At 37.8% G+C, this 21,991-nt stretch overlaps 1 protein-coding gene across 2 annotated transcripts in view; it reads right to left on the reverse strand.

Moving 5' to 3' along the window:
* The window catches only part of STT3B (STT3 oligosaccharyltransferase complex catalytic subunit B), a 55,335-nt gene that overhangs the window by 2,725 nt on the left and 30,619 nt on the right, over window positions 1-21,991 (reverse strand). The window contains exons 5-15 of one of the 2 annotated variants that reach the window (XM_076331129.1): window positions 21,434-21,533; window positions 16,098-16,196; window positions 14,356-14,502; window positions 11,587-11,635; window positions 9,796-9,950; window positions 7,687-7,898; window positions 6,653-6,840; window positions 5,973-6,144; window positions 3,440-3,613; window positions 2,299-2,412; window positions 1,029-1,241 (exon numbers count right to left, since the gene is read on the reverse strand). In XM_076331129.1, coding sequence (XP_076187244.1) covers window positions 1,029-1,241; window positions 2,299-2,412; window positions 3,440-3,613; window positions 5,973-6,144; window positions 6,653-6,840; window positions 7,687-7,898; window positions 9,796-9,950; window positions 11,587-11,635; window positions 14,356-14,502; window positions 16,098-16,196; window positions 21,434-21,533 — 1,623 coding nt within the window. Of the gene's footprint in view, window positions 1-569; window positions 1,242-2,298; window positions 2,413-3,439; window positions 3,614-5,972; window positions 6,145-6,652; window positions 6,841-7,686; window positions 7,899-9,795; window positions 9,951-11,586; window positions 11,636-14,355; window positions 14,503-16,097; window positions 16,197-21,433; window positions 21,534-21,991 lie in introns of those variants that run through there. The other variant, XM_076331130.1, reaches the window with a different exon arrangement.

Below are 21,991 nucleotides of genomic sequence, written 5' to 3' on the forward strand. Positions count from 1 at the left end.
GAGCCTGTTTGTACTGCAAGAGTTGGTGACGGATCAGAATTGGCATCAACTTTTATCCTGTCTTTAGACAGGGAACTGACACATTCACAGCTTAAGCAGGGTCAATACATCTATTGTTAATAAATATAGCCTCGCTTGTCACTTGAGATCAAAAGTTGCACTGTAAGTGTACGATAGGCACATTAAAGCTTATAATTGCCTTTCCAGGTAAGTCTAGCTTCAGTGACAACTCCCAAATGCCATATTTTATGAACTTCCATCAAATCACAAAAATACACATCTTTACCCTCTAGCATTCTTTACTTGTCTTTCCATGATGCAGTGTAGGTTTACTGCCTATACTAATTTAGTTTGTTACACAGTTGTTTCTGACAGGATTCCGGAATTCCTTTTGCAACATGTATTTGAGTATATAGAAGACAGATGGTGTGAAGGAGAGGGCTGCTAAGATTCTCCCCAACTCCCCTGATAACACATCCTTCTTAATAGGCTGAAGTAGCACACCACAGCTAATGCTTTTAAAACCATGAAGATGATGACTTCAAACAGTAAGCAGCCAGACACTACAGTTCCGTCAACAAAAGTTTCATATTTAATTTATTTCATACAAAATTGCCATTTTTAAACTGCTAGGCATCACTACTTTCAAACAAAGTCAGAAAGCAACTTCCACATTATTTACTTCGTGAGCCTTAGTTACTGAAACATGAATTGATGTACGTTAGAGATTATACTTCCGGTTACATTAAGACTTAAGAGTTGTAACAGCCAGTGACACGCTCCATTTCCTGTTAGCGTTCTGCCTAAAAAAAAAATAATCTAGCCTTGTGTCTTCACATGCTTTTAGGTTAAGCAGACAGTAAATTAACAATTATTACCAGCAGGCGGGTCTGATATTGGACACTAACATGAACAGTATCCGTAACATTCTGGCTAGTGGAAATACATAATTCATCAGCTATGTGATTCACTGTTAAAAATAAACTGCCATCTCCTGACCCCGTTCAGTTACTTCACTGGGAACCCACCTTCTTTGACAAATACTTCTGTTTCGGTACAATGTTGGTTACTCTAGGTTTATGATCCAGTGTCTCTCTGTTGTCTAGTTGTTTCACCTTGTATATTCTAACAAGCCAGTGCTCTGAGGTAAAGGCTTCCTCCAGATGTTTAAATTTAATGTCTTTGTTGCCTATCTCAGCATTGCGCGTACGATCGAATCCTGGGGGTGTCCGAAAATCCAGCTATAAAAATTAAAGTTGCATATTAGTTCGAGACAAAGCCCAAAACACCCATCGCTGCAACCTGTGGTACTTCACACCACAAGGCAACGCTTTCAGCTGGTCTAGTCAAAGGACAACACTTCTCTTGCATTGGTTATTACCACACAGAAAAAACTCTCAGTTCCTTTTTACAATTGAGAAAGAGGCAAATTCATTCTTACTCCTACAGATGTCGCAGGAGACGGCCCTTCATGTCTCAACAGAAATACCATGTCTGCATTCAGAGATGAAGCTACTCAAGTGAAAGCCTGAGGTGTGGCAGCCCGTGGTGGCTTTTAGCATAGCTGCTCCCTCGTGCTCTCTCTTCTATAGTGCGGTAATTTGCACTTTCGTGGTTTTCCATACAAGTCTGAAATATTCATGCTTATCGGTTAAATTTGACCCCCCCGCATTACAAATAAGATCCACTGGCATCAGTTTTAGCTGAATAAAGGATTCTTGTGCTAACGCATCAGAACGAAGGGCCCTTGGCAGCGATGGGGAAGAACAGGAAAGAAAAAAGCAAACAAGGCAGATTTAGCTACATGCATATGCTTGATGATCCCAAAGGGGAGTGACAAAACTCTCTGAGAATTATGCCCTTATATAATAAGTGCCGTGTTGTTTAATACCCTGATGTGGCTTGGATCGAAATCAGGTCATTTCTGACAGATATTAAATAGTCAATTAACAGTTCCACTTCTGTGATGCTATTAAAAAAAACAAATCTAAGGCTCTCCACAACATAACAGTTAACGCTTTAGCAAGCGCACTGCATAATGGCATTAAGATGCTCGTCTGGGGCAATGCGAAGGACAGCAAAAAGCTAGGTACAAGCGTAGGTTAGCAGCAGAAATGCTTTTTTCTAAAGGTTATATAGAGTAGACCATGCCTAGATGTGTTTTAATTGGTAAAGCTGACTCTTACCTCCCATTCTGCTACTACAAGCAACACTCAATCTAAAAGCTGGAAAATACATCAAAGTAACATTTGTTTTCTCACATTTCAATTGAGATTCAGTAGAAATTATAGCACTAACCTGCATCTCTCCAAATCTGTAATAGGACATTTTATACATGAGGCAGTTCAGCAAAGTTGGAGAACCTGCCTTGTCTACGCGGAATTCTCCCTGAGGGGTAAAGTAATCACTTTCCTTTAAAAATAAAAGAAGATACAAAGAGTCAATATAAACTAAACCCCTATTTAAGGTCATTTCTCATTCCATTCTCCACAAAAAAACACTTCATAAACAATCTAAACTGACTTTTACAGTTTAAAAGCTAGTCTTAAAACAGAAAATGATGGTGCTCATTAAAGGTAAAATAGTTACGAACTACCTGCTTGTAACCCAGACCCCAATGGACCAATATTCCTAAATCCGTATTATTGTGCCGGTACAAGTTTTGTCACTTCACAGTAAGGAGTTACTGGAAAACTGATCTCAAAATGTAAAAGTTAGCTGGGCATCTCTCAAAATTATTCTTCAGAAAGGTGAAAAGCACTGTATTGTTAATATACGAGGTCTGCAATGTTACCATAAACTTCGTAGTACACAGTGTTTAAACAAAAAATTTCTGCCATTTTCATCTCCAGTACAAGATGAAACTATGCACGCGGGCTACTCCCTTAAGCCTGTGCTCAATATCTAGGAGTTTTTGTTAGGCTTAAGCAAATATTACTAGACTTCTGCAATCTCTGAGATGTTTGAGTAACTTAAACTCTACATAAGTCAATATTAACACTTTAACTTGTCTCCTACTATTACACAGTTTGAAGAAATTTGTAATGCCAACCATCTAAACAGTCTGAACACTCCTTTTTTGAAGTATGATGGTGCATAGCGAGACACACACACAAGAATTACAAAAGATATCCTGTACTTTTAGTATCAGGCAAAAAAAGTGAAAGGCTTTTGAGGTTACTGACCTTTCAAAACCAGAAATATTGAAAGAAACTGGGCTACAGGCCTCTGCACTCCTACTGTTCTAGGAAAACAACCCATAACACATTTTTTCAAATAAAATGGCAATAAGTAGTAGAGATTTCCCTCCACTGTAATAAGCACTACCAGAAAAGCAACAACGTAAATAAAAGTTTAAAAAAAACAGTAGAGATGAACACACAGAAATACAGTATTCAGCCAAGAACGCTTCAGTTTTCCTGTGTATGTTTCCACTTACCCGAATATCTTTGGGATGTTCCCCCTCTGCTATTCTCACCATCCACAAGAACTTATTAATATCATCACCAGAGTAGCCAATCACACCACCAAAAATAATCAAAACATAATCCACATCCAGGCTCCTCATGATCTCGTACGCTGCCGACTCGTTTGATGACATTGCCTTTCCCACCTGTATCATAGCAAAAATACCTTAAATATCTGCACAGCTGCCTATCAAACAGATCCGCAGATCGATAACCTGCCAGACCAAAGCCCAAGAATACATACTTGCCAACCGAAGCCCACATTTTCATTCTAGATAAAGAAAACTCATTGTGTCTATTTAGAAACTCAAAAGCCCAACCTAAACTGAAGTATTTCCTCCTCCGCAAGAGGAGTGCTGCCTGTTGAAATGAGTGTTTTGAGTATAAAATGTAGCAATAAGTGTTCTCCTTTTGTGGCACCTACAGATTTTTCAAGTCATGGCTGCATTGCCAAAAGCTTAGCGTTGCAGAAAATACCTAATTAAAATTGTTTTCCAAGCTTTAGACACAGCCCAAAGTGAATAAATTATTTGAAATGTTAGTAATTTCTTGGGTTTTTTTCCTTGAGCTCTGTCCTTCACTAATGAAGCAGCCACGCTGCATTGTACTCAGTAGCATGCAGGCACCCTCAGCCTTGAATTCAAGGGAGAGAAACGCAGAGAAAGTGTCACAATAGAGACATCCTTGAGTTAAAAGCATAACATAGGTTTGGCCTTGAAAAGCTTTTTAAAGCTGTACCCAGAACCTCTTCCACAGCGGTCACTTCCAACACTTAAAGAATTCACTTAGGTCAGTACCTGGCATTCAGTTCAGTAGTTCTGTTTGCTATTGAAGCTCTTGCACTTAAGGCATAATAATGTATCGCTGTAATAAAAGGGAGTAACTACAATATAAATAATATTGCATCCAAATTGGTAACATTCAGTTAAGAACGTAATTAGGAAACGCTAAGCTTAGGCTGCAATCCGTCAAAAAGACGGAGAACCTCAGCTTCTTGGCCATGATCCCAATCAATGTGAAGTTATCTGGCAGATTTCCATTTCTGGGCAGGAGAAAGTCATCTGGCATGTGTCTCGGGGCACGCCTCATGTAGAGCACAACTTCAGGTATTCGCCACAACACACATTTATTGCTTGGGTCCCCCTTTATGGAGTATACATTCCGAAATGGAACCTGACAGCACCAGCAGTCATACCGGAGAGAATTCTTTATTAAAAACCATCATTGCTAACTGCTGTAATGTGTATGGTTACTGTGCTTATGCAATAGAGATGACTTCCACGGTCTCTCTATTCACCTGACGCGCCCTGTCCTGCAGGTATCTGTTGGTTTAGATACAGTATCTGCACTTCTACATCTTGTAGAAGAGGGAGGCACACAGAGCTGTCAGAGTTGAATGTCTATCTAACACACGCTAACGCTGTCAGGTCAACAACCAAAACAAGAGAAAAGTGTCCTAGTGCACGGGAAGGCTTCTTGACTGGTATTGGCACCAACAGTACAGTTTCCCAAGCTTGCCTTCGGCTGATGCGAGTTCCCTGCCCCTGTCAAAAGCATGTACGTATGACCCCCCCTTCCCCAATACACATTTTTTCAGGACTTTGTATGCTCAAAGCACAGCTTGATTAGTTTGTCGATTTTGAACACTGCTTGTCTGCAGATCTGGTCCAACTGCTGTACTAGGTACTGACACAAGACGAGAAACTATCCTAATACATTCCTCGAGCCCTTCCCCCATTCTGCCCATGTAGCATGACATAGGTCTTCTAGGAAGAAATGGCCACTGAGCAATGACTGATGTCATCACTGAGTGATGGATGAGTCATTAAACGGCACCTAGTAAGGCTGCAACCCAGCTACGATATAGAGCATTGTTTCGCTTCTGAAAAAAGTTTAAGTTGCCCAAGGTGGTGCCCCTGCAACCACAGGCGATGCTAACACCCTGCTTTTAAGCACATGCACAAAACTTAAACTTACTCTTCAGAAGTGAAAGAAATTAAATGTACAGATGTTTTGTCTAATGGCAAATTTGAGAAGACACAATTGCATCAAATCTGCAACACTTCCATTGCCATTCATAAACTTTCTCTGATTTCCAAGATGCCTGAAAATTTGTTGTTTCACATGGGCAGTTTTCATAGTGCCATTCAAAATCCAGTCAGCAAAGACACTGCTAAACTGAAACGACCCCTGTTTGGATAGTTACATTAGATTTTGTCTATCCTCCCACAAAGAAAAGAGAAACTGAAGTAGAGGTGAAGTTTTGGAAACTCCAAGTAAACAAAACAAACTCCAAAAGCAAAATCGATCCCTTCTAGCCCCAAAACTCTTCATACTTGAGTTCTAATAAATGCAAAAAATACGTTCCTTCCACCTCTGTGTTTCCCACTCCATGGAATTTTTCCTTAATATCATACTATCGATCAACACACACTTACAATTTCATACTCGACCGCAATGTAAACATTTTGGTGTTTCTACTCCATAGAAAATTGCCACCCTTACCAGGGCTATGTGGCTGTTGTTCCAAGTATTGTTATCAACCAAGGTTGTCCGGTTAGCCATTCCTGCTATCTGATAACCATAGTCCCACCATGACATCACTCTGGCGTGCTCGTCTGTGTTTTGTCTCAGCCAGTAGTAGGCTTCTCTGAAGTCATCTAGTATATTCCGAGTGCTGGAAAACAGAGTTCATTTTATTCCTATCGGTACAAATACTAGCAACAAATTAACTGCACCATGATAAATCTGCGCTCACAAATAAGGCTCTTCTTAATGCGTTCAACTCCCTTCCAGGGATTCAGTCACCAGCAGTCATAAGCTTGAACCCACCGACAGCTGAATGGCCAGAAGCTAAACTGCGTTTGAAGATGTGACTAAATGCATTTCCAGTCAAATATATATTCATAAACAAGTTTTCCCAATTGACTCAAAAACTTTATTTTTTTTTTAACCATCATCTTTATTGGCTTTGGATAGGATTATTTTTACATATTTACATTAAATATTTCATAAAATGTTGTATCTTTTTGAAAATTAGAGTATTAAGAATTTTTTGTTCAGGCGACAATTCTGCCATAATATAATTACAAGTGATTAAAAGAAGGTAAAGCAAATTGCTAACACAAAGGAAGTAGAAAGGCTTTTGCCCTTTAATTATTTTCAGACCTGTAGACCTTACTTACCCATCATGGTTATAGGAAGCGAGAACAACGCTGGGGCTGGAGTACGCATTGCTGGTTACCCAGGTACAATGGACAGCAAACATCATCAACAACATCAGCATCAGCATAGTAACAATGTTTTTGATATTGGGACCTAGTCCTTCTTCTGTTTTTTCCTGTTCAGATACATGTTTTCTCACTTTGCCTGCCTGAACAAACACAAATACATCTGTTATGGCAACTTTTATCACCCTTGACAATGGTGCACCACATGCACCCCATAAATGCTATGGGATACTATAAAGCTAGACCAAGTTGTAGCGTAACTAAGTATGCACAAGAATATTTTGACAATCCAGCAACTTGTAAAAATGGATGACTCCTTGAAAGCCTCTTTCAGAAGGAAAAAACCTATTATGTGAGGGTCAACGCACGACTTCCTTGGTTTGGCTCAGTATGGTGATGCCCTTTGATAGGGCTGGGTGGAAAAGAGAAAGGCACAGGTGTTTACTGTGAGGAAAAGGGGAAACCCAAGGCTTCCTCCATTGTCAGGGTCAGTATAACAAAGCCCAAGAGATAAAAAAACCTAGTACCTAACAACATCTTCTTCGTGATGAAGAGAGTATGCAAGTTTATGTATAGAAATACTATTCTATAAAATGTATTATTCTTTAATTTCACCACGTCTTAGAGGAAATACAAGAGGGAAACATGGAGACATTCAGTGACACGGAACTGCTATAAGTAGTTAAGGAGAGCGAGCAACTGCCTGCCATTGCTTCTATAGAAAGCTGGGTCAACACCGTGCACTTCCTTTAGGTTAAAGGCTCATCACCAATCGAGCTAGAAGGAACCACTTCTACACTGACACCCATTTTTTTTTCAGGACATCAGTTACACCTTATTGGAGAACATCAATACTTGTTCTAAATTTAAATGCTAGTGATTCAGACCTCTAGTGGCATTTAAAATATTCTGACCAAAAGGGGGAGGAAAAAAAAAAAAAGTAAAAATAAGCTGTTCTCTGACTTCTAACTCTTGCTCCCTCCCCTCACCTTATCATACAGGTTGCCAGGGTTCCTTTTGTCGTCCTCATCACTGCTGTCCTCTATTGGTGGATTTTCCCGCTTCATATCATCACCCAAATAACGCTCAAAGACATTGGAGAAAGCAATTGCAGACAGCATACAGACCACTGGAGTCAAAGTGAGCATCAGACGAACCATCACACCAGCAAAGTAAACAGCGCTGATTGCATACAGAGCAACTGCAAAGAAACAAATCTACTCATGACATTTAGAAAATAACACTCTGACTGCACACATACATGCTCTCCATAAAACTACTTCTGGAAGTGGGTTGAGCATCTGTGTGTATAAAGACTTGAGAATGCATCTTGCATTTCATTGCTTTTTAATTTACAGAGATACAGTTCAATTAACGTTTATCCCTTTTGAGCCTCAAACCCTTCCTGAAGTTCATCTTGACAACTGTTAACAGTAACACAACCCCATTTTCATATTCATTAATAATGTGTCAGAAGATACATTATTAGTGAAATTTAATATCACACACCAGAAATACTACTGGAATAATAGGTCGTTTCATTTGATTAAAAAGGCCAAACAGCCCTAGACCAAACAAGTTATTGAAACTGAAAAAGCAAAAGGAAGTGTTAGAATTTCATGTAAATATCAAATTTTAATTTAAGCTAGAGATATCTGTGGACAAATTGGGGGCTTGTCTACATTATAATTCCATACAGACAAATAATATGATATTGCGAGCCCTATTCTGAAGCAAGTTTTCCTGAACAGTATTATCTCCACCACCCCCACTCCCCAAAAAACCAAAACAAAACAGGATTTTCAGAATAGGAAGGAATATGCAGAACACTTTTCTTAGAAGGAAAAAAAGCCAAACAAACCTATATACACTGGTTAGGAACACCTATTGTTCAAGTAATAGTGGTTATTCCTTGTCTGCTACAGTTTAACAATACGCTTTTGTGAAAGATTTGCCACGGAAATCATGAAGGGACACTGATTTATCAGATTACATTACATAAATATATATTTAATATATATATAAAATAAATTACATAAATATTTTCTACTTTGTAGTGAAATAGTACGGCTCCCCATTCTCACTCATAGGTATCTTTATGCTGACTTAAATGGATGATGCAGCAGTAGGAGGCTGAAAGTGAGGCGCCCAACACTGGTCTTGACAAGGACTCATTGTAAGCCACAGAGCACAGAATACCCCGAGTCACTGGATTTAACACAGTAAACATTCCCACTGCCCACACACCTCTTAGGTAATCCTAAGAGGCAGCTATATTGGTCTGGAGCCTCCTGTCCCAGTAAAAACCCAAGACCTGAGTGATCTTAGAATCATAGAATAGTTTGGGTTGGAAGGAAGGGCCTTGTAAAGGTAATCTAGTCCAACCCCCCTGCAACGAGCAGGGACATCTTCAACTACATCAGGTTGCTTCACTCCTCCATATGGGCTACAGCTTCAAATTACATCCTTACAAGCCTCATTCATAATCTTAAAAGTCTGCTTTCACAGTACAGCTTCGTACAAATAAACAATTCATTGTCACTGACACAGGGAGACCTCACACCTCTGCTTAGGCTTGTGTCTTATCTAGCACTTGTTCCACAGCAAGTGATTCCATTCACTGCAATAGCAGAAAATCTGGAAAGAAAAGGCACTTTGAATCACCATCTGTGATGGGATGAGTGCCAGACACCCAGGGAAGGGTCGGCTGCCTTGCAGCCTGCATGGGGAAGGGACCTTCCCTTTGCACTGAGCTGTTCATCTGGCTGAACTGTACTGTGGCACTGCACCCGGACGCATGGTTTGCAAGATGAGCATGTGGAAGAGCATGCAACTCCAGCCACAGAACAGAACCATACCGACAAATATTTCGATCCCACCTCTTGGGACGATACTCCATCACCATTTCAGTCTCTGCGGTTTTATAAATGGTTTTAAATACTGCTGGGTGCAGGCAACTTTTAATAATCATCTTTAAACACGTCACTTTTAAACCTTTTTTAGAACAAGCCATATACCAGCTTTGAGCAAACAAAACCAAAATAGAATCAAGTTGAAGACAAGATTTTTCAAAACAATTTTTAAATATTTTCTCTTACCAAAGACTCTTTCATCATTGATGTTTTTGATACAGAACCACAGCCCTGCTGGGAAAGTACACACGAGAATATGCAGATCAAAAAAGAAGGAAACCCATGTTGTAGGCTGATGCTCAGACACAGAGGCAATGATCGGGATGTGAATTTTCGCATACCTTTTTTAAAAAAAATTCAGTTCAAATTATTTTGAAAAGATAAAATTATTAAAACTTGTAAACATTAGGAATTCTGAAAGTCATTTCAAAGGAAGCATTTCAATTTAAAATGGCAAGTGCTCTATTCAGCAGAAATCTGACGAAACTTTTATACCAAAAAAGTCCCCAGGTTTTACTTTATTTAGGAAGTATTTGGTGTATAGAGTTATTTAAAACACCAATATATAGGATTATTTCCATACTAATTAAAAGAATGAAAATTATGGATGTTTTGTTTTATTATGGCTAAATATGAAGCCAAATTCACCAAAATGAAAACACGCAGCTATGCAAGCCCCATCATTACATTTTGAAGAGATAATCACCCATGCCAGTAAGTCTCCTAGATTTTCAACATTGTATTTTGGAAACTCTCCTCTACACAGAATACCTTCATTTTCTTAGTACAGAAAGTTACAGTATTAAATACCAGACCAGTTACTGATGCCCCCACATTTTTTTTAGATGCTGAAAAAAAAAAATCAGGCCTTGTCTACACTTGGAAATACATGTCAACTAAACAACATGTCAAACACTCAGTGCAGTCAAGGACAAAACTGTGTTCTATATTAAAGACGGCTATACACATGGACCTAATCTGGGGTGCTACATGACCGAAAGGTGAGGTATCAAACACATGTCCTTTTTTTCACTGAGATCTAGTTCTCATTCAAAACTGCATTGTGTGTTTTAACACAATATGATTTTCTAATGTAGACAAGCCCTCAAAAGTTTAATGCTTTGTGTATATATATAGACCACTTCATTTATAGGCAAAGAACAACATCTATATATTCTTCAAATAAATCTGAGGCTTCTTTACTGACATCTATTCTACTACATTTATTACAGAGTTGGTACACAATCCTGTATGAGCTGGACTTAGGAGCCTGAAAAAAACTGAACTGCAGAAGTTTGAAGTTCTCCTATCCCTGCTTTTAATCTTAAAAAAAAAATCTACCAATTGAATTTCACCTTAAAATACATTTATCTGAGAAAAATATCTTCAGTTTTATTCCTATTCTCCTGGCTGGCTAAAGAATCCAACACTGGATTTTCAAAGGTTAACTAAAACAAAAGATTAACTAACATGGGTTTTTACCGTGAAAACACACATGAATAAACCAGAATTGTTCAGAGTAGACATCTGTATACGCAAAACAGATGTATGAACATAATAAACAGGCAACATGCAAGATCATATGTGCAACATCTTTGTGATTTCGTGCAATGTTGTGCAATGAAAATAGTGTAAGTTTAGGGCTCTTAGTAATTTTTAAATATGTCCTCAAGTGTTGGTACAGCTTTTGGTTATTTTATGCTGAGAAGCACTACAATTTTATATAGAAAAACATACCATTACATATTCAAAGACTTTCAAAGAAGCAAGAAATTTAATAGATAAATTAAGTGAAATGGTTGCAAAGATCATGAAACAGTTACTCCAAATGCTCTCTTTAGATAACTGATTAAAGCCCACTATATTCTCCTTGACTGAAATACTAAATAGATTTGAGGATGAGGAGAGCAAAGGATTACTAGTTTTCAGTAGAATGCTATTGATATCTAAATCCTTATATCCTTTATCCTTACTTACCCAGTGTCCCACAATGAATAAAATCTGCCACTCCAAGGAGCAATATAACCTGAAAAAGAGAAAGGGAAAAAAACCCCCTTTCGCTGCTAGGTATTTAAATGCAATACTTTTTCTACTCCCTCAAATTATAGCACAAAACCAAAGAAATTTCACTGAACTTGTAATGTATGTGAACTAGACCTACTGCATTAGGAAGACTATGAAGTCTACCAACCATGAAGCTAGTTTTAGAAGAACACACTCTTACAGGATCACACTCTCGCAGGATCACATTGTACTCGTTGAGTATCAAGACACACACACCTCCAAAAGTCAAAGCAATGCAATAATAAACAAAATATTTCTCAAAGAATATGACAGATAGCAACCTATAGTCCATAAAGAAGTATAAGAAAAAGAAAACATAATTGGTAAGAAAGTATTTAATTTTTCTGAAATGCCTGAGCAGGAAACTGGGAACGATCTATAGCCAAAACACTAATACTCAATGAAACACCGGTTTCCTACTGTTTCTCTGCTGATGGATCTACATGTGGCATGGAATATAAAAGCTGCTACTAGACAGACTGATAAGCTTTACATATTACTTTTTTTAAACAACGCCTTTAGATACTTGAGTATAAGATGAAAAGAAACAGTATCATTATCAGATGAAAGATAAAAATTACTATTAAAAGATATTAGTAAGATTATTCTTAAATTTTATTTCCAGTTTCCTTGCAACTGTTTCATCTCCCTCTGAAGACAGATACAGACAAGCTGAAATAAGAGAAAGTTAAATCTTTTTATTTATTACTGTCATGCACAAAGACTTGGGTATCTTCCCTCTATCTGATATTTAAAATTAGTATCACCTGACTGAAGGTTTTAGTTTAATATCTAGTTTAGACATTTAAATATTGTGGTTAATGTTCTATGACAAGACATATCTTTCCCTTCAGTCTTCGGATGCAAAGCTTGCTCCCAAACCACTGCAAGCACAAGAAGAAGGAGCTGCCAGCAGATGGGGTACGACCAGTTACAGTCTTCTCTGGATGTACCCAAAACACAAGATTAGATGCATTCATCTGAGGGTGCTGAAAGAGTTGGCTGATATAACTACCCACCATCTTCACCAGGGTGATAAGGGAGGCCCCTGGTGCCTGGAAAATGGCTAATGCTACACCGCTAGGAAAGGCAAGAAGGAATACGCAGGAAACTACAGGCCAGTAACCTGAGTCCCTGCAAAGATCATGGAGCACAGCCTCCTGAAATACATTATTAAATGCTTTTTGAACCATTGTCCTCATTTCTCATTTATAAGCTGAAGAAGAACAGGCTGGACAAACAGACCATTTGAAGGGTTGAAAACTGGCTCTCCTGACAAGCTCAAGGTAGTACTCAGTGGATCAGGGTCCAGCTGGTGGCTAGGTAAAAGTAAATATACCCTAGAGGCCAAAACAGTGAACGGTGCTAAATTGAAAAGAGTGGCCTTACGGCAGGCAGGACTTCAATCCAGAACCTCAAACCCCTTCTTCTTCCAGGTGCTGCACCTGGGACACAGGGTCCAGATGTGGGCACCCTTCTGCAAGAGGATTATTAAGACAAGAGAGAGGGATCACAGTGCTGTGAGATGGTCAGGAGCCCATATTGCACAGCGCACCACGAGAAGCTGAGGCAACGAGGTTTGTTCCATCTGGTGAAGCAGTGATACTGATCAGTGAATTTCAGAAGTTGAAATCAACACTTCCTAAGAACTGCAACAGAAGACATATTTTGCTGCACACTGAGATTAGAGCCAAATTTTGTTTTGATATGCCAGTCTGAAAATTTTTATTAAGTATTAGTAGGACCTGCTCATACATACTGAAAAGCAAATCATAAACCATCAAGTTTTAGAAGGCTTTCAATCAAATAGAGATGCTAAGTATTCTTTTGGAATAATGGTATCATAACTAACAAAAATAAAACTGCTATTAAACAGTCCAAAATGTTAAACAACTGACACAGAAAAAATTTACGCCAGAAACATTGCTAAAAAGAAGTACAAGAAAGAAGTCAGTTAAAATAAAAACAAGCTAAGTCTCAGGTAGGTGTTTTTTCCCAAAATAAAACTCTGACAAAACAAAACTGTATTTGAGGTATAATATTAAGATCATGCAATTCAAACCAAGCGGAAGTCAATTTTTGCATGGGTGACATATTTTAGCTAGGAAAATAAGATTGCGTTTTCTTCATCGGGGAAGGAAGTACGGTATTAGATCACCAAGGAAATAGATAATGGAATCAGAAGATGCCAGTGAGGCATCTGGGGATGGCAACCAAACAAAGACAAGCTTGTTTTTGTGAGATTGGGTAGAACTGCCTTGAAGACTGGAGGCTGAACCACAGAAGTAAAGTAGAACTTACAGATTCATTCCAGTCATACAGAAATCAGATTAAAGTATTTCAGAAAGTAAGCAATCTGACCTTGACCTATCAATGCTATTCAGAACAGATTAGCTATACGTATTTTCATAACACGCTTTGGCTACAGTTATGTTCCTCATGCAGTCTGACTTCTCACATCATCATGTGGATTGTGGATAAACCTGAAATACTGGAATGATGCTACAAAGTTTTTTTTTTTTTCTGCAGCCCAGAAAGCACAGTGAATTCCAACACACAGAAATACAGAGTAACACGAGCACTGGTTTGCTGTAGCATTGCCAACAACTACTTTAGACTAAACCAAATGTCGATCATCTGGTTTACCTGCTCCAAAGGTAAACTAGTTTCACATTTATTTACCTGTGTATGTCAAATAGATGACACTCAGGAATACAATACCAGCAGCTAGTGAGACACCCAAGAAGAACAATGTCTGAAATTCTTGCTTTGTTAATCTGTCTCTCAGATACTGCAAAAACGCATACGCCTGAAGCAGTGCAAAAACACCTAAAGAAAGAAGAAAGCTTTTGTTTAAATGCCCAAAAGCAGTAACAGCTGTTAAAGCAATTGGCATACTTTTGCTATATTTGAATTAGAAAAATAAATGTAAGGTACACCCTTACATCTAAAAACTAGTATATAATAACTTTCTGACAAATAGCCTTTAACACTTAACAGAAATGATACTTTCTTGAAATGACAGAAACTTGCAATGAGAGAAAGTACTCTCCAAAACATTCTCTGCTTTTTATATCAAGAGATCCGATACCCACCACCTCTTTGCTCCCAATTAAATTGGGGTAAGGGAGAAAATCACCTGAAAACTAGATTGCATTGACTATGACAAAAACACAGGTTAACATACCTAGACCTGGTAAAAAATTAAGACACAGACCCCAGGCAACACAAAAACAAGGCTGATATAGAAATATATGGAAATTAAGCTACTGAACAAATCAGGAGGATTTAATAAAGAAAAAAAACCCCAAGCATTAAGTGATACAGACAACTGAATTATATAAAGCTAGTGTTGAAACACCAGAATTCACTGGGTAAGCACCCCACTCCCTCAAAAAGGCTGTTCAGAGTTTAACATTAAACCACCACTTGGACACGATTTTTCGGTTGTTATTCGTTTCAATGTATGTAGTCAGATCAATCCAATGATTAGTCCATTCAAAAGTGAAAAATCACTGGTAGCTGGCAGTAGAAAAAAACAGAATTCAAGTGTATGGTAGGTGTGCAATGTTGAAATTCACTAGTTCTGAACTCCTAGAGAAAGACACAAACTCTATTCACTAAATAAATGCAACATTCTTCAGATGCAAAATGTGGTTTGATAATCTTTACTCTTTCCATTATATTCAGATTGTTGAAAAAAATCTTAATTTTTACAAGTCTTTTCCTGGTAAATGTTAATGATATTTCACTTGCTGTCCCAAATACATTTTGGTAAGCGACTATACGTAATAAAAAAACCTGAGGAATCTAACAAACTAATCTATATCACACAATGTATGCAGTTAAATGTACAACCTACCAGTCTTAGTAGAGGTTATTGCTGTCAAGAAATCAAGATGTCTGACTGTTAACAACCATTGAAAAACCAACTTACTTCAAAGAAATAAAAAGAATCAAACAAGATTGAAATCAGTTATTTAAAAATCAGCCTCCTGATTAGTAATTTCAGTAATTTGTATTTAACCCACTTTGAAAAATTACAGAAGAATATCAACTTTAAAACCAAATTGCTCAGCAAAAACTGTGTTTACCAATAAGGAATGTTTCAGTTGTACAATGCTTGAAGGCAACTTTATATTGCAAAACAGTAGAGATTAGCAACGTGTAAAGTAAGTGCTTGTCAGAACGTGCAACTGATCCAGTGTTTTGGAGGCATTTTACCTCCATTAGCTCACAGAAAGAAGGATAATGTGTCAATTGGAAAGAAAACTTCCCTACAGACACTAAATTGTACCTCTTTTTCTTTAACAATTTGCTTTGTTAGTATGTGTTCTTTCCAATACAAGGAAACAAAGCCGCAAGGGTTTGAGGTTTTCTTGTGCTAAGCAGGCTGTTTGGAAGCAGACCTTTAATTTTCTTACCTGCAGCTGCCATGTGTTCACTTGTTCTAATTGGCTGAAATCCCACAAAAGGTATCTGCATCGATAATATTAACCCCACAATGTAGAAAGTGCTATATGCTAGGAAAAAAAGTGAGGAGAGAGGAGGTAGAGAATGGTGGGAAAAAAAATGAATACACACATTTCAAAAAGCATTGGTTCCATAGTAGAGTCCATCCTCCCCCCAACTTCAGTGACACTGAAACAGAACTGTACGATTCTAAATATTTCAGCCATCCTAATTACTTTTTCCCCCTTTAACTAGAATAAACCTGCCTATTGCATCCAATTTTAGAGGAAGTAGCAAAGTATTGTTGTTCCTAATTGCACTGTTTTTTCTCCTCCTAAGGAAATAAACCATCTACCTAAGATGCTCTAGCTCGGAAATAGTTTTCTCTTCCCATCTTGTTTTCGCGGGGCACGGGTGGGGGAAGAGCTCTCAGATAACACGTGACAAAAGAAGCTTCCTATATGAGGAGAAATTGAAGGGGCCAGACCTCAAAGAAGCAAAACAGTTTGGAGTCCACTACCTACGTAGAAAATGCAAAGAGGTATGCTTGTTCTTTTTTTAGCACAAGAGCAGAGGCATGCCAAGAAACTGAAAGGCAACAGAATTAAAAATTAATACTAAGCACATGTATTAATAGATCTATATCAACCATGGGGATACAGATAATCATAACCCCCCAGAAAGTAGAGGCCAAGGACATCATTAATATTAATATTAGTATTAATCATATGAATGATTATTATGTATGCACTAAGATTCATATACTTCATTTTGACAGGGTTTTGGTCCTCAGTATTCCAGGCTGAAGAGAGGGGAGGGGAAGAGAGAAATACCAACTCTGAACAGTCATGAGTCTGACTACATTTGAAGTAACCAGCCAACAAGTCCAAACGAAGTTTTGTTCCTTCAGTGGCAAACAGCAATAATCCACTTCCCAGATTTTTAAACACTCCTACAAATCATAAGCCACTGTCTTTGTTACGGCCTCGATCGTATGAAGAGATCCCTGTTCTCATACAATCCTTTACCAACCTCCACGAGAACAGGCTTGGGGAGCGCATCATTTACCAGTAGTATTGTTTCCATGGCACCTGTGTGGTCTCACTGGGGGATTATGCTCCCAGGGTACTGCGTGCTTTCCGAAAGTCACAGAAGCGACTGTGATGATACTTCCAAGCACTTGTTGTCTTCTCTGGTGTATTCTTTCAAGCATCTGTATTGCACTACTTGGCCTCGCTACTGATCTATTCCCTCTTAAGTCACTGAATTATGTTTTTTGCTGTAGGAAGCTTAATTTTTGAAGAATTCACTACAACATAAATCATTTACTGTACCGTGCAAGTATTACAACACTGCCATCCTGTGGAAGTTCAATGATTGGCATAAATCACTACATTTCACATTTGTTAGACCATTGCAAATCATAATTTTTAAGCCTAGTCCTGCAACTGTTATACTTTCTATGCCCACTTCCCTCCACCCCCCATCCCTTACTCCCACTTCTTTCAAACAGCTATCACATGTGTCTGCCTGGTCTTGAAAAGAAACTGGCAATTTACACAGCAACACAATTTTTCTAGGAACTTAGATACATCAAGGTGATCTATCATCACAAACTGTCCATGTTCCTTTACATTCTACTGTTTACACAGTCTTTGCAAAAACAAAAAGTTAATTTAGATTCCTGCAAGCTACTTTCATGGTTATAACTTTGACTAGGTCAAGAACAAAACCATTCTGACCTACTGTGGATAAACTCATTTTATGAACAATTTTAGTTGCTGTACACTGCACAAACACAGGAAGCACCTACTGAAAAAAACTTCTCCAGAGAGTACGATCAAATACTTGACCACATACTTTCAACTAATGGATTATAATGACCAGAAAGAAACACTCATCATCTGAAGTTTTAGAATACTGAGGTAGTTGATAGAAATATATGCCTGCTCATTATTTAAACGATAAAATCCAATAAATAGAACAAGGAATTATTGAAATTAAGTTTTAAATTGTGGAAGATCCTTAAGTGTTTTGTTATTAAATATTCTGAAAAGTATACAGAACTTTAAAAAAAAAAGTACAGAAAAAAAATCAGATTGAATTGAAAATTACCAAGTCTCTTAAGTGTGCAAGCATGACTTAAATCTATATTGGTACCTTTCCAAATGTAAAACCATTTATTTTTTAAACATATGATAAACTATAAGAGAAACTACAAGTATGATAATAGAAAATAATAACAATGGTTCCTATATCTGAATAAAGACGTTATTTACCTATACAAGTGCTGCTAATACACTGGAATTGTAAGCACTTGTTCTTAATTATTAAGCTAGTAAGATCTGAACGAAAGATACTGACCACTGTCAAGACACACACACACAAAAAAAAGCACAGCTTAAGCTTTCAAATGTAGGTAGCATGATCACCATTGATGCCAAGCGGGTCAGAAATTATCTGGCTGATAAATTCATCTGCCTGCAAGTCATAAAATATTTTAAAATTGGCAAAAAAGTTCACGTTCTGAGAAATTTTTACTCATTAAATGATTCTGAATACGCTGCCAGGCACATCAGATCATGTCCCACTAACCTTTTCTTTGGTGTATGAACATCCATATGAAAAAATATACACCAGGACACCATCACTATTTTTTTTAAAACGTGGTGCTACCAAATATTATTCTCTACATTTATGCTATTATATTAAACATTCATCAGTCACAAAAGTTAGGCTCGTGCTAGTTTAAAATAAAATTAAGCAACTCATCTAGAGATTAAAAACCCCCAAATTCTCGGTAACAGTAAAATGGATGCAGATTTTAGTAGCTACTGTCAGCTGACAATAGTTTACCAAAGTTTTAGCCACACATTGGCAGTTTAAGAATTACGGGACCGCTGCAGGCACACTAGCAATTGCGTATCACGGAAACTCCAAAAATATCTTTATTCTCCCTACTTCAATGAGCTTTTGTAAACTCTTCTCCCTATCTGAATAGTTTGGAGGTGAAGCACACTTTAATTTCCTCCTAGAGGTGCTTGAACATTCTTACCTGTTTTACAAAAACATCCTGTTAAACAAACCTAGAAATCACATACTAATGCGAGACGTACAGACTTCTCTGTGTGTAAGGCTTCCCATGAAAGCTTAAACTAAGGCAGCAGTTGCAATGAAACAGCAATCACATTTTCATTCTGACAACTCTGCTCAAGTACATCTCCCTCACAGCTGAAGGGCAATAACATCGCAAAACACCGTAGCTATCTGCAAAACAAACGTCTGCCAAAACCTTTAATTCATATGAACCTGCAGTACTATTTTCCCCAGGTGAGTTCAAAGACTAGTTCATTGAAAGCTGAAAAAGCGAGAGTACTTATTCTTTATTGTTTCTGGTTACCGCACTGGAAGCGGTAATCTGCAGCAATCTGCTTCAGGATTCTATAATTAGTAGATTTAATTTTCTCTTGACTAACTTACAGAAATTGGAAAATGAAAATATTCAATAAAATAATTCTAAAAGCAAAACAAGATAAATTACTTTCCCCGTAAATTATGAAGAAGTAGGTAATGAAGAAGTTAAGTAATACTAACATTAAAAATTAAAGCTGGGTTAGAGCTTTTTTTTGTTTTTTTTAAAAGAATTTTCATTTCTGAATTACATAAATAGATTAACAAAGAAGCACGAAACCAATATTTATAGTTTTGGTAACAAAAATACAAAGCTGAACTTGAATAAATTGAGTGAATATTATAGTATATAATGGTTCAAATATATCTGTAAATATAGGCATTTCTCTAGCAGGCACTAAAAGAAAGCATTAAAATAATTAAAGATACAAAAGATAAAACAGTATTAAAATGGGTAACAAAAAAATATTTATAAATACAAAACATCCTGTGATATTACACTTCAATTCATACTATGTTCTCAAACTATCTATTGTAAAGATTTCACCTTACGGAGTCAAAAACGTTCTAGCTAACTTATAAACCTCTGAATACCCGAATTGCTTATTATTTATTTCATTCACGCACCTACACCATGGCCAACTGATTTAACTCATAAAGTCTCTGTAAAAACAGTTTACAGAGTATTTAAACATCAGGCAAATAAATGAAAAAGTTAGTCTCCTAAGATCGCTATTCACACATTCCTGAAACTGGAAGGAAGGCTGACCCATTAACCCAATAAAATCTTAAAGATTCAGGTGGAGTGGTGTCCTGGTTTCGGCAGGGATAGAGTTAATTTCCTTCCTACTAGCTGGTACAGTGCTGTGTTTTGGATTTAGGGTGAGAACAATGTTGATAACACACCGATGTTTTAGTTGTTGCTAGGCAGTGCTTACACTAGTCAAGGACTTTTCAGCTTCCCACGCTCTACCGACTGAGAAGGCTGGAGGTGCACAAGAAGCCGGGAGGGGGCACAGCCAGGACAGCTGACCCAAACTGGCCAAAGGGACATTCCATACCATGTGACGTCATGCTCAGTACATAAAGCTGGGGGAAGAAGGAGGAAGGGGGGGGACGTTTGGAGTGATGGCGTTTGTCTTCCCAAGTAACCGTTAGGTGTAATGGAGCCCTGCTTTCCTGGAGATGGCTGAACACCTGCCTGCCCATGGGAAGTAGTGAATGAATTCCTTGTTTTGCTTTGCTTGCGTGCGCGGCTTTTGCTTTACCTATTAAACTGTCTTTATCTCAACCCACGAGTTTTCTCTCTTTTACCCTTCTGATTCTCTCCCCCATCCCACTTGGGGGGAGTGAGCGAGCGGCTGCGTGGCGCTTAGTTGCCGGCTGAGGTTAAACCACAGCAAGTAGACAGACTCTTACACTACTTTTTAGTCCAGATTATATAAAACATACATGGCTGCTTAAAATTCCCTATGTCTTTTCTCATATATGTCACAATATACTATATGTTTGCATAATTTCTGCTGCACAACTTGTTTAACATACTAGGAAAAGACAAAAATATGAAACATTATTACAGACGCATAATATATATATGAAATATATTAAAAGGATTCTACAAATATCAAACCATCCGATTACTTTTTTTTTTCACTGCACTAGAAAGGAGAAAACTAATTAGCAGCTACATATATGAAAGTTTGGAAGTGTGAGTATGTTTTAACTCCTTATTTCCATGTTGTAGAAAATAACTGACTATAATCAGTAATCAAATTTAAAAAATGCAACCTGATATGCAATTACTTAATTCCCAATTGATACAAAACGCATCAGTATAATTAATTTCAGATCTCACGATTCAGCATTTGAAAATGACTGTTCAATGAACAAAACTTACCAATGTAGACCCTCCTGCTGTATCTCTGCATCAGCAACAGAACAAACACATGCAGTGGAATAAGGTTGATGATGAAAACATAACCACCCCATGCAGACACCTGTGAGAAATGGAATAGGAAATTAGATCTGAAAATATCTGATAATTCTTAGGATAGCCAATGCTGGGTTTATACATCCTGATGGTCTAACAAGAAAACACAAACCCCATCTAGACAAGCAGTCAGAACTACTAGTAATACCATCAGAATCTTTCTCAATATTTGTAATAAAAAAAAGAAAAAAAACCCAACAAAACCCCCACATATCAAAGCATTAAAAGACTTTTGAAATGGGCTGGTGGATTTCCAAGGCTACCCTTCCTATATCTCCTCCTCCTCCCAAGCGAACCTGGTCACGCTGGCAAACAAGAATGTGATGCTGGGGGCTTTTCCCCATGGTGAAGGCTGCAGCACAAGGCAGCAGTAGGAGTCCCACGTAGGATCCAAAATTTTCCTTTGACATACAAATTTAGCATCATGCTCTGCACTTTTTGTTGAGGACAGGGAACAGTATCTCC

Source organism: Aptenodytes patagonicus, chromosome 2, assembly GCF_965638725.1.
Source record: "Aptenodytes patagonicus chromosome 2, bAptPat1.pri.cur, whole genome shotgun sequence".
NCBI classification, from domain to species: Eukaryota; Metazoa; Chordata; class Aves; order Sphenisciformes; family Spheniscidae; genus Aptenodytes; species Aptenodytes patagonicus.